General features: G+C 42.8%; 1 protein-coding gene across 2 annotated transcripts in view; it reads right to left on the bottom strand.

Annotated features, from left to right (window-relative positions):
• The window catches only part of LOC109486102 (nuclear pore complex protein Nup155-like), a 33,584-nt gene that overhangs the window by 4,763 nt on the left and 15,651 nt on the right, over window positions 1-13,170 (bottom strand). For both annotated transcript variants that reach the window (XM_019789786.1, XM_019789787.1), the window contains exons 18-32: window positions 13,079-13,133; window positions 12,638-12,860; window positions 11,887-12,020; window positions 11,582-11,641; window positions 11,329-11,460; window positions 11,027-11,165; window positions 10,388-10,523; window positions 8,925-9,072; window positions 8,148-8,252; window positions 7,509-7,663; window positions 6,688-6,928; window positions 6,229-6,349; window positions 4,508-4,618; window positions 3,779-3,915; window positions 235-341 (exon numbers count right to left, since the gene is read on the bottom strand). In XM_019789786.1, coding sequence (XP_019645345.1) covers window positions 235-341; window positions 3,779-3,915; window positions 4,508-4,618; window positions 6,229-6,349; window positions 6,688-6,928; window positions 7,509-7,663; window positions 8,148-8,252; window positions 8,925-9,072; window positions 10,388-10,523; window positions 11,027-11,165; window positions 11,329-11,460; window positions 11,582-11,641; window positions 11,887-12,020; window positions 12,638-12,860; window positions 13,079-13,133 — 2,004 coding nt within the window. The remainder of the gene's footprint in view (window positions 1-234; window positions 342-3,778; window positions 3,916-4,507; window positions 4,619-6,228; window positions 6,350-6,687; window positions 6,929-7,508; window positions 7,664-8,147; window positions 8,253-8,924; window positions 9,073-10,387; window positions 10,524-11,026; window positions 11,166-11,328; window positions 11,461-11,581; window positions 11,642-11,886; window positions 12,021-12,637; window positions 12,861-13,078; window positions 13,134-13,170) is intronic.

Raw genomic sequence — 13,170 nt, 5'->3', positions numbered from 1 at the left:
TTATTAGATGGAAAAACTGTACCAACTAGGAAGAAAAGGACTTTTCTCCACTATTGGGGGCAAAATATGAGCATGTTTGATTTGATTCAGAACCAGAATCTAGTTTTTTTTTTTCAATTTCAATTTTTTTTTGCAAATCAGAAAAAAATGAAGAGGCGAATCCAAGAACCAACAAATTAAATTGGTGTGGCCTTACATTGAGAAATGAAAGAAATACAGTGAGAGAACCATTACCTTTCATAAGCTGGTACGAGTGATGGCTCTGTGGCATATTTGGTCAGTAGTAAGAAGATGGCCTCCAGTACATGGAGCGGTCGCCTCGCTGCCTGCCAACATGGGTCCTGGGGCAAACACAGTTTATAATGTACAGTAACTACACTGTAGTAACACCCAACATCTTTTCAGACTAAATGTGACCCTGTAAGGCCTAGGAAAAAAGTTGTTTCCTGTTTCAGTCCAGAAAAAAAATTAGGGTCGGTAGGTAGGGATTATTTCTCTCTCTCTCTCTCTCTCTCTCTTCTTTCTTTCTTTCCTTCCTTCTTTCTTTCTTCCTTTCTTTCTCTTTTTCTCTCTCTTTCCTTCCTTCCTTCTTTCTTTTTCTTTCTTTTTTATTAGACTTTGGTGATTTAACTTACAGTTACACTCTAGTGATTTAACTTACAGTACAGTTTAACAAAGTAAAACTTGCACCAGGACCCTTATATTGCAAAACTGATTGTTCCACATTTCATCACTCAGGTGTCCGATCATGGAGCTAGAAAAATGTATGTCCCTTGCATGGCTCCACCCCCCCCCCAAAAAAAAGGCTAGGGTTGGCAGTTTTTTCTAGGGTCGGTCAGGAAACACAACATTTTTTTCGTAGGCCTAAGTATTATTTGCCAGAATGGTTTCATTATAAACCATTGGATATAGAGACAAGTTGTGCTATTCTTTCCCCAAATACCTAATGCTCTTTCAGCTTTCTTAAAAGCCAGAAGATGTCTTAGCCTCAAGGCATTGTACATGTAATTCTTCTTGCCTTACAAGTAGAATGCTAAAAGTCAATGTAACAGCTTCACCTGAAATTTATTCATGGTGAAACTTAAGATTCAATTGGAGGACAAGGTGTGTCTTTCTGAAGGTCTGATGGCTCTGGCTATCTCTCTACACTGTATCTTGTCATGCCTACCTACTGATTTATGAAGGAATTGTACATGTACGTATCCTAGCCACTCTTCCATTAGTTACACCGTGGTCTCTACGACCAATGACCTCTGTGGTGTCCTCAAAACTGGCACCTATCCCGGCCATACAATTACATTTGTATTACTTTAGGGCAGAATTTTATTAATACTTTGTCTTCCAGACAACCTTGGGCCACCAGTTGTCTCCCTATCTAAGGCTGCACCTGGTTCTACACAGAAAGTCCATGAGTCCTCCTATCTTTTCTACAGTCTGTTTCCTACCTCTGTATTTATCCCTGTGTAATACTGCTGCCTTGGCAGAGCTCCCAGTCAAGACTGCAGTGGGAGTTAGGATACAAATTACGGGCTTTAGTCGCGAGCGGGATCCACATCTGGTAAAGTGTTTTTGTCACTTCTTGTGTAACTACCCAGCAGGTGGCTGAACTTGCCTTGCATACTGAGCAAGGTGACATTGATGGTACATAGTGTACATATTGTTTGTCTTTATGCTGAAGGCATCTGTGCGTGTACATGCATGTGCTACTCCAAAAAGGAAAGAAGAAGTCATTTACTGCAATTTAGAATAACTTTACGGCTCTTGGTGGCAAATGTACAATGTTGGCACATTGGCGCATCAAATCCATAGTCACTGATTAGCCTACGAGGCTCGGTGTGTGTCACTCCACCGTACTGGTTGGGAAGTCATGTAAAGTGGCTTTTCCCAAAGACACAACGTCGGGGCATTGCATATGGTGAGCATCAAACCCGGGATATCTTTGTTCTGAGTGCTCTAACTATTGTGTCACTGGTGCCACCACTCCAAAAACACTTGCTGTATTTGACCTGTTTCTCTTCAAGTTTTTAACAGTCCACAGAATAATGTGGTTGGATATACCCAGAATTCTGCTCTAAACTGTTGCAATTTTTCTCTTGCTAGCCATAAAATGGAAAACCTTTCCTGTGTAATCTAAAATAACTATTAGTAGCTCCTTTCTTTCACAGGTTGTGGTCCATAGCAACTTGCCAGCCTGAAATAAGTAGTATGAAAAATGAAGAAAGTTGTGATAATGATGCACCTCAAAGACTTGCCACTGTTTTATCCTAGTTCTTTCCTACAGACTCCATGGAGGGATAAGAGTCAGTAAGTAGTACCTGTGAACTTTCAGTGTAATAAATGGACAAAGAGGTCTAATTTCTAACTGGATAATGTTCTACAAAAGATGCTTCCTGCAGTCTAGAAGAATGGCAGTCAAATCTTTGTGGCATTCCGATGTCATCTGATTTACAGTCACAGTTCTGGTAGAAACTTCGGAACAAAAGGACCCCGAGTTTTGTGTGAGCACACCCTCCCACTCAATACTTCTCTATTGTTCCCATAACTATGATTAAATGTCTGTGACGACTATCGTGTCTAGTTTGAACCAGGGAGTCCAGTTGGGAATGCTGGTATCAAAAGATCTGAGGGTGGTTCATTTGGCAAGGATACAGGATGGGTTAAAACCTGATTATACACTAACAAGAGGATGGAACGTTTAATAAATGACTGCTACAGAACTCTGGTTCATCTTGGTACATCTTGTACTGTAGGGCTAACATTAATCTTATGTGTTATTATAACTTTGAAGGTTAGGCCTAGGAAAAAAAATGTCCTGTTTCCCGACTGACCCTAGAAAAAACTGCAGACCCTAGGCTTTTTTGTGTGTGGACCCCTGCAAGGGACATACATTTTTTGAGCTGATAGCCCCATGATCTGACACCTGAGTGATGAAACATTGTACAATCAGTTTGCCAACATTGACATTGAAACTGTGGGGATAGACCACAAGGGTAATTATTGGTAACAATACTTAGTTTACTAGATGTTCTTTTGGCCAACATTTTTCAAAGCTGGCTTTAAGGGCTGAATTAATGAATATCCTTGTTTTCTGGCTCGTCCAGAAAAAAGCAAACAGGTAAATCTGCATTGACTACTCTTGATACTACATTGCGTATACTCATGAGTGCCCCCTAGCATGCTCTGGGAAAACTGCACAAAGCACTATGGCAATGAAAATAGTCCCTTTGCAAAGCAAAGCTGCAATATTCGCTTCTCTGCTAGTGGGCACTTCAGGTATATGTAATGATAATGGACAACATATTCAGAAAAGAAGGAGAGGGAAATATTCTACATATATCACTTAAATATCAGCAAATATTGGCTTTCCTGTTGTTTTGTTTGTTTCGCATAACTGGTAAACCACCTTTGTTAGGTGTAACACACCAGTTTTGTACAAGTACAAGCTGAGTAAGACCGGACTGTAAGGTTTGAATCACTCACACCGGGAAGGACCCCTACTTTCTTCAATAAGTGTGGTGGTTCTTTATGCTTGGAGTGTTGCTCTCTCCAACACAGGACCTCCATTTAATGCCCTATCCCAGGGACATCCCTAACCAAAGCTAGGTAGTCATTTCCACCTGAGTGAGGAAAGTTGTGTTTTAACACTTAAAAGTGCCTTTCCCAAGGGCACAAGATCGGTGATATAGGTAGGATTCGAACCCAGGACCTCTTCGTCCTGAGCCAAACACGCTACCATTTACGCCACATGACCCCATTACTACACCACTGTTCCCTGTACCTTTGCCTTGAAGAGCCTGTCGTAGATAGTGAGGAGTTTGGAGACAGGTACAGGGACAGACAGCAGGGTGGAGAACGCCCAGTCCTGATCAAACTCCAACTCTAGAACCTTCTTCTCCAACAGTTTCACTAAAAACGCTGTGGTGTACAAAAAAGACTGTTATGGATACATACTATAACAATGCTGTTGAGCTATGCTTTAGCTAGTGCTGTGTATCTAAACCCATGTTCAGGTCCAGGTCCGGATTCAAGTCCAGAGGCTTAGGTTCAGACTTAAACCCAGGACATATACAAAATACAGAAGGGACTTCTCTGAGTTAACATTTCGAAATGAAAAATGGGTCATCTTACCACAAAATTTTGTAGCAAGCACTGCACTACCTGAGGGTTTAGAAGCAAGATATGTACCGGTATGTTGTTTGTTGGGCACGTCTGGGCAAAACTGTGGCCACATAATTTACGGAGGCCAACACTTGACGATGCCCAATGGCAATGTCTTCCTCATTTTGCAACACGTGACATGTTTTTTTTCTAGTTCAGGACGTTCAGTTTTTTTTACTTGAACCTAAACATTTTTACAGTCCAAACCGGTACACAGCACTATTTTTAGCATGGTTTATTCTGCTTAGACCCCATTTTCAATGCAGACGACTACATACACGGAAGTGTTGCTTACTCTATTGAGATTCTTAATCTGCAGTTGAAGCATGTGTAATGTGTCCAGCCTTACCCAGAGGGAAGAACCTGTCTGAAGAGGCGTAGGTTCTGCCCAGCTTCACCAGTTTGTTCCCCAACATGGTCATCCGCGTGTCGGCAGGACTTCCTGCAGAGTCTGACAGCTCTGAAAAATCACACCAACACTTCAGTAAATCTGACATGATACTAGAGGGTCTGCATGCTCTTTTCCGTAAGGCGTAGGCGGGCCTTTTTAATTTCCCGTAATTCGTAGGGAAGTTATTTTATTTACCGTAATTCGTAGTGAGGAGGCGAAAATTTCCCGTTAAGCGTAGCCAGCACATTTCACGTAAAGCGTAATCGAGCCTAAAAATTCCCCGTAAATCGTAGTCTGGACTCCCATTTTTCGTAAGCCGTAGCGGACGAACCAGCAACCAGCGGATGACCTGTAAGGTCAACGTCGTACCCAGGATTTCTATTGTCTAGTCTGGACACAAGAGCACCCATGACATCAGTGGAATTCTGTGGTATTATTGGTCAGTATTGGCCGGGTGGCGGGAGCACATCTGGAGTCAATCTCAGTCGCATCTTCATCTCTGCTTCATCTTGTCTGTCCCTTTCTTGCCTGTCCCATCTGGGTCCATGTGTGCGGTACAATCCCACCATGGCTCACGTGATGCCCGTGATTGTGCGCATTTTATCGCATACGGTGCTCCGGTGGGTTGTCTATCAAGAGGCGGCATCTCCTTTTTTTTAATCTTGTTTCACGAACTGAAATTCTTCGCGAACTTGTTCACCCCGTTTCGTGAAATTTACGAACATATTTACAATGCATGTACTTTTATTTTCTCAGTCGTAAAATGTACTGATGGGCACATGAATGTACCGAAACAAAATCTGTATTAGTTCGTTGGTTAGTTGCTCAGAAATCGGGCTCTAAAATACACCAGAGAGCCTCTCAATGTTAAAAATTTCCTGGGGGAGGCCCCAGCCCCCAAGCCCCCCCCTCTCGTGCTCTCCGCCTGCGCTGACGCACCGCGCTTACGTGGTCACGTCAGGTGGTGCGCCCCCCGCCGTTCATAAATTTCTGGATCCGCCGGTGATGCAGGTTGGTGAAGTGAATGTTCTAAAGTGGGTTCCGTTATGCACCAAATTATGAATGCTGTGTGAAGTACCTAGCATGCGCGCTTCATTGTAAGGTGTACGTCACAGCTATTGTTTGCGACGTTGTCGGTGAATTTGATCCGTCAACGTTGCAACACCAACTTGAATTTAGCGTTATTCGTAGCGAAGCGCCAGAATTTAGCGTAAAGCGTTGCCGGCCTCCCGGAATTTAACGTAAAGCGTTGCGAGCCTCCATAAATTTTGCGTAAAGCGTAATGTGGACCCCCCATGCAGACCCTCATACTACATTGTATTCATCAGAGCCCCCTAGCATGTTCTGGGAAAACTGCAACATGGCAATGAAACAAGGCACTTCATCAAACATCATGAGTCCAAAAACTTTGAAAAATCATGTCACTTTTCAGTAAATCTGCATTGACTAGACATGATATTACATTGTGTAATATATGTTCATGAGAGTCCCCTAGCATGTTCTGGGGAAACTGCAGCATGGCAATGAAACAAGGCACTTCATCAAACATCAAGAGTCCGACAGCTCAAAATCACGTCAACACTTTACAGAATTACATGTACGCAGTGCGACGTGCTCTCATTGTACAATGACAATGTTTCAGCACTGAAAGGTCCATTGAATAAAGAATGGCTGTGAACCTTTCTGTACAATCTCCAGCCATAGACTCTCCACCAGTGTTGGGTCATGGTGGCCTGCACAGTGGATGATGGCCAGCTTACACTCGGACAGTCTGAATGGGTCGGCAAAGTCACCATACAGCTGTATAGGAGGGCGAAAACTCTTAGTTATTATCAATGATAGTTTACCTGAGTTAGTAAAATAAATAAAAAACTTTAAGCTATCAGCTCAAAGAATTACCAGAAGATATACGCAAGTCACTCAATATTTCTCTGTTCTCTGACCCCATTGACCACATGGTTTTGTTCATGTGTAACAACAAATTGCTAGGTTTGACTTGGAGAACAGTGGAAAGTTTCTAAAAAATTTTGTGTCTTTATATCTTAACCCTATTTCAACATAATTCTAATCATAATCATACCAGTATTTATCCATAGACAAGTCAGATCTCCCTATACCCTGTCTTTGAACAGACCTACCCTTGTTATGTCCACCAGTTCAGCGTTGAGCTGCCCCAGTGCCTCTTGTGCCCGGGGTAGCCTGGTGCCGCTGCGTGCCAGAGCCTCGCAGACCTGCACCTGTAGCCGCGCCACCTCCAGCTTCTCCTCCAGCTCGTGCAGGAACTCCCCGTCAGCCGCGCCACCGGCCTGCGTACTGCTCTTAGCGCACATGGCGGCGCGGGAGAGGTACTCAATCCTCTGCTTCAGGTCTACATCAGTGCTGGAAGGATCATAGGCCAAAAAGAAGGTTGTTGCTCCCTTTCCTTTCAATACATTCTCATGGTCATGTTCACTGGTGACATGGTGAACTAGTCAGCTTAGAAAGTAAAGACATATGTAGCTAATGGCAAGGTTCCCAAAGGTTTTCAAAGAGAAAACAATGTTTTTTTGTCATATCAGGATCCCCATGTCTTTGTCTTTGATTGAACAGTATTACAGGCTTCAAGACGTAAAGAAAAAGTTTTCTTACTAAATCCAAATTTTTAGGAAGAAAACGAACACTATTCAGACTTAGGTAAGGACTATCTTTTTTTTTATTAGACTTTTCCAATGTCTAGTGAATGAACTTAATACAATTTGGTTTAACAACTGATTGTACAGTGTTTCATCACTTGGGGAGTAGATCATGGAGCTAAAAAAGGTTTAAAAAATCAGCTTGAAAAATTATGTCCCTTGCAGGGGTCCACACAAAAAAGCCTAGGGACGGCAGCTTTTTCTAGAGTTGGTTGGGAAACAGGAAACACAACATTTTTCCTAGGCCTCACTTCACATGACAAAGCATTTCTAACTCAGTAACTGACCTGTGTCGTTCAGCCAGTTTGGACAGGATCTGTGCAGCTGCTGAATAGTTTCTGCTCTTCTCGTGATACTTCCACAGGAGGTCATAGGTCGCAATGTTGTCACCTTGGTACTGGGCCGCTCGTGTCAGGTATGGCTCAATATACGGAGACGAGATCTGGAAAAAACACAAATTTTGAAAATTATTTAGTGCAGAAAAATACCCATCACATGAGCTTTATCACATTAGGAAGTTGCTGATTTTAAAACAAACTAGAAAGGTAACATTTGCAAAGCAAATGTATAATGTTCGATTCACATATTCTGTATTGTTTAACTCAAACACATTCATATATAATATATGGTGAGCAGTCCCTCCAACTCTGTCCTGCTACATAATGTAACCCAACACCACAGGGTGTTGCTACAGAGTAGTACAGTACCTCAGTTACCATGGTGACAGACATCTGATCCAGGTCATTGACCTCATTTGTTTGGAGAAGAAGAGGAAGAAGAAACTGAGCAAAAACAATGTTTTCCTTCTGCGAAGGTAAATAAACCATAAATATAACAACTATGTATGATTGATGTGAGTAAACATTGGTATGAAAAGAGTTTTTAAGAGATTTAAGAGATCTAAACAAACAAACAAACAAACAAACCTCGAGTAGTTTGTCCTGCAGGCCTGTGCTGACCAGCCAGTCGTACAGCGCCACATGGAACAGCTCATCCTCCGATTTCAGCGCCAGCCGCATCATCTGGTCAACCTGGGGACAACAAAACAATAACAGTTTTCAAAGGCATCCGACGCAATTTCAGGTCAGCAAAACTGGAAATATTCTGAGTAAGGCAATCCTTGTGATATTGACGCATAGTGCTTTACATTTAGCGCATTTGAGTCAGCATTTCATACTTTTGGCTTTTAAAACTGGAGAAATGAGCCCCAAAATGAGTCCTTTATTTTCTGGGTGGTACCCTAAAAAATCAGTCCAGGGCCTTTCCAGTACCAATTTTCCTTCAGAATATTGGGTATTTTTGCTCCATAATGGTCAATATACATTGGGACTGTGTGGTTTCAACTCAGTATGTAGATAAATGACTAGAATATTGACTTTGAAAAGTCGGGTTTCCAAGCCCTAAAAACTGCACTGGATAAAAGGTCTCCCGTGCTCTATGCAGAGCATAGAGTTTGGTGCCCGTGTCCATTTCCGTAGCCCTTGGGCGACACACAGTTGTGCAGGGCACTACAGCAGGGGGCTAGTCCACTGGTGGTGCTGTGTGTTTGACCTTCCCACACTCTTTCTCATATGTGCTGAGTGCTAAGCAGAGAAAGAAGTGTGTACTCACGACCTCCCGGTTACAAAGCGAACACTCTACCAATTGAGCTATTGCACCGGTCAATAATGAGTTGGTAAATTGAATGGGAAAGTTGTACTTACATACTGCTGAGCCTCCACAGCGCTGAGCCTGCCCCTGGTGTCGGGAGGGGGGCCAGGTCTGTTGGGTACACTGGGGGAGCCGGGGTGTTCCTGGGAGATAGTCACCAGCTGGCCCAGGGCATCAGTCACACACTTGTAACACTCCAACCTATGTACAAATGTACAGTACAGCACGTGACTTGACTTGATTTGATTTACAGATAAACTTGTATGTGCCACCACCTCTACATAAGGACCACCTCTATGTAAGGAAAACATTTTGTTGATCCAATCTGATCTCAAGTGGTCCGCCCATGTAAACTCCATGGTGAGCAAAGCCAACCGTAGACTTTACCTGGTGCGAGTGCTAAAGAAGTATGGACTTGGTGATAATGACTTGATTCTAGTTTTCTGCGGTTTTGTAAGACCACTACTAGAGTACGCCTGCCCCGTGTGGCACCCAGGCATCACCTCTGTTCAGTCTAGACACATAGAGTCTGTGCAAAGGCGAGCATGTAGAATTGTATTGGGTAAGAACTACGTCAACTATGATGCTGCCCTAGGCCAGCTGTCCCTTACCTCTCTGTACCAGAGACGAGTCCTACTCTGTAAGAAGTTTGCAGTGTCTTTATCAAGATCCCCTACTTTCTCCAGTTGGTTACCGCCTACACGTGCAATTGTACATGGCAGAGAACTCAGGTCCAAAAATCAAATCAGTCAATTTAGCTGCAGAACATCGAGATTTAAGAACAGTACTTTACCTTTCATTGTAAAGTTACTAAATGATAGTTGACATGTTCATTGTGTAAGTCATGGTTGTATTGAATCGTTATAGCTGATTTTATATTGTTTAACATTGTTGTATTGAATCGTTATACATTGTAGCTGATTTTATATTGTTTAAATGTAAACAATAACCACAATTCAGCCGAAGGGCTGCTATGGTATTGTATTTGTATTTGTATTTGTGTGAAATAAATAAACCAGTCATATATCCATTAAAGATTTTTCAGATTGACACAAGCATTAACAGTGAACAGCCCAATTCTTCCGTGACAGGGGTCTGTGATAGTGCGTGGTAAAAAAAGTGGTTTTGAGGGTCCAAGTTTGAGGTAACATTTCTCGTCGTAAATTGCACATAAATATCATTAAACGTTAACATGGCTGATGAGTGTAAGAAATGGTGATTTTGGGGTGAAAATTGATTTTGGCTCCAAACCTTACTTCCAAGTGTAATCTGCCCGTTTGACCCAGATTTCGCGATGCGGCTTCCTCAGAGTCGATTTGCAACCCCTCACGCCATGGACGATTTAAAAAATTTTGAGTACCAGGATTTTCTCGGGTATAGTCGATGTTTGGGTATTTCTGCCAGCATCAGTCATTTCTGACAAACTAAAGGCAATATTCCTGACAAACTTCCGAAATGACAGAAGTGCTGGTAACATAAAAAGACTGTCTTTTGAGTTGTGGAAACAAATACTGACCTTGCAGTGAAAGCCATGCTGCCCTGTGTGTCCTCTGGAGGTTCCCCACTCCTGTAGTGGTGCAGGGCCAGGCCCTGGGGATCTCTCCTCTGGGCAGAGTTCAGGCTCAACTCAACCACACCGTCATAGAAGTGGACTGCATGGACAAACAGCAAACAGGAGGTTAGACATCCAGTACACTGATATTTCTCATTATCAAAACTGGTTCACACTGGTTCAGCCCAGTTTTACCCAGTTAGAACTACCCACCGACTATTGACAGATCCATCTGGTTGCTGATTTGTATAATTCAACACATGTGGTTCTCACTGGTTTAAGCCAGTTTTATCCAGGCAGAGCTAGTTTTAGCTGGTTCAAGCCAGTCTTACCCTGCTGCAACTACCTACAAAACATGGCCAGATTCATCTGGCTACTGATCTGAAGAATATAACAGATGTGGTTCTAACTGGTGTAAGCCAGTTCTACAGTCTGGTGGAACTAGATTTAACTGGTCTAAGCCAGCCTTACCCTGTTGGAACTGCCCATAGACCATGGGCAGGTTGATCTGGCTGCTGATCTGTCTGCAGATTTCCACAGATGTGGTTCTAACTAGTTAATCTAGTTATATCCTCTGGTGGAACTGGTTCAAGCGAGTCTTACCCTGCTGGAACTGCCCACAGACCATGGGCAGGTTGATCTGGCTGCTGATTTGCCTGTACAGCTGCAGAGATTCCTGCAGCATCTTCATCCTCTCCACACTGGACTGGATTTTACCAGCAGATTGCAGCAGCTCATTCGCCTGCAGAATATTCAGGACAAAAAAAAACAGTCAGTCAGTCTGTAATCTCTGTAAAAATACAATTTTAGCACTGTGTAGTATGTAATAAAATCTGTGAGTGTCTTGCTTGTTTTTCACGAATACACAAAAGTAGAGCTTTCAGTAAGTTTGATGGAAAACAGACCTTGGAGCAGACTGCGTCCTCAGTGCTGTACAGCGAGGGGCAGACCTCCCGTAGACGAGAGCTGATGGCATCTGTTGTTGCGTCATCACCAAGGTAACGGTTGATCAGACACGTGATGAGAGCACTCAGGATCTAGAAAGACAACAAACAATCCATACGGCTGATGGTCTAAATTTCAGGCATGGAATTCTTACACCAGAAAGAAAACTGATGGTACATGTAATTTTGCATGCTTAGAGAAAGAGAGCCTTACCTCCTTTCCATTCACAATCACATCCCTGAACCTCAGACCACGGAGCTGGCTTTGCATCTCCTAGTAGAAGCACAAACACTGACATTAAGTTCTGAAACCTTACAAAAAACACTGGATGCACAAGAGACATCCAGTGGTTTGAAATTGAATTGCAGAACAAAATTTGGACATTCTGCAATATTGCAGGAACACTGAAAAAAAGTATTTCTACCACTGCTTGCACTTATGCCTATACAATTGACTGTACAATCCTCACATTCAGGCCCTGCAAAGAATTTTTAACAGCCACATGCTCACAGCCATACCTTAGGTAGTCCTGCAGCCACGACCTGGAAGGGGTGTTCACACAGAGCCCTCCACAGTCCCAGTACCTCACATGTCCGATGTACCAGCTGCTGTATCTGCACCAGGGAGGCCTTCTCAGCAGCCTGGGCTTCAGCTGGAAATACAACAAAACAAGGGATCAGACAATACTATTATACTACACATGGATAGATACATATAGAATACAACACGGGGTACTTAGGGAAATGAGCAGAAATTTGGTGTCCCTACACCAGCAAATGCAACAACATCAATTCCAATGTCCGAATCCTGTATTCAAATTTTTTCAAAGTGGCGCACAATGGCAACCATGGTCTGTAATACCGTTATCGAAAGTTATCATGGCCTGGATATGATATAAAGGTATTAAAAGTAGATATGGAAAATAATACTGATACCCCCGGGTATGCCTATGTTTGACTTATAGAAAGACTTTTCTTCTGTACATCAAGTAAATGACATGAGCAAGCATTATGAATTGCATTAGGAAAAGCATAGATCATGAACCACAGTTGTTACTCACTGTATAAATGTACATGCTACATAAAAAGTTCTATAGGAGAAGGTACTAGGTGTTCTTCTGTTCTTGACTTTTCTATGACGACATATCTGATTTGTCACTTCACTGTCAGTAACTTGGAGCTGTTTCTTAGCTCTCTGTCTTTGATGTTACATGAATCAACTGCAGTTTTCATCTTAACTGCAAGGTGATGCTATTTCACTGATTCTTACTCTGGTATTTCCTCTGCAGCTGCTGCTGCACCTGGCCTGCACCTGACACACCCGCGTCCGGCCGCAGGAATCCCAGCATCCTCTGGTGGATGTTGCGTGGTGACCCGAACCCGTTGGCGGCGGCCGGGCCGGTGGAGAGCGCGTTTTTCTCCAGGAAGTCTCTCAGACCTCGCAGCTCATCCAGGACCCAACCTAGTCCCTCTCCTGTTACTGTACTGCACAACTGTGGGGAAAAAACAGGATTACAAAAAGGGTTTGGCTACAACAGCCAATCAGTTGCTCACAACAGTTATGCAATGTCAATTAAAAGCATAAGCTTCTCCATCTTAATTTGTGCAATAAGCACCAAGTATATATATATATCATACAAAGTACATATATCATACATGTATACATCTCTTGTACCAAAAAATGTAGTACTAGTACATGTAATTTCATTACCATTTGATGGCCTTGCTGCTTGGTCTCAAATACCACTTGGCTCTCCCACAGTGGCCTGAGAAAGATTAGAGAAAGATGCATTATTCAAAGAA

Source organism: Branchiostoma belcheri, unplaced genomic scaffold (genome assembly GCF_001625305.1).
Source record: "Branchiostoma belcheri isolate BF01 breed outbred unplaced genomic scaffold, Haploidv18h27 scaffold8, whole genome shotgun sequence".
NCBI classification, from domain to species: domain Eukaryota; kingdom Metazoa; phylum Chordata; class Leptocardii; order Amphioxiformes; family Branchiostomatidae; genus Branchiostoma; species Branchiostoma belcheri.
Note: the sequence above shows the minus strand (reverse complement) of the source record. Positions and strands in the feature narration are given on the sequence as shown.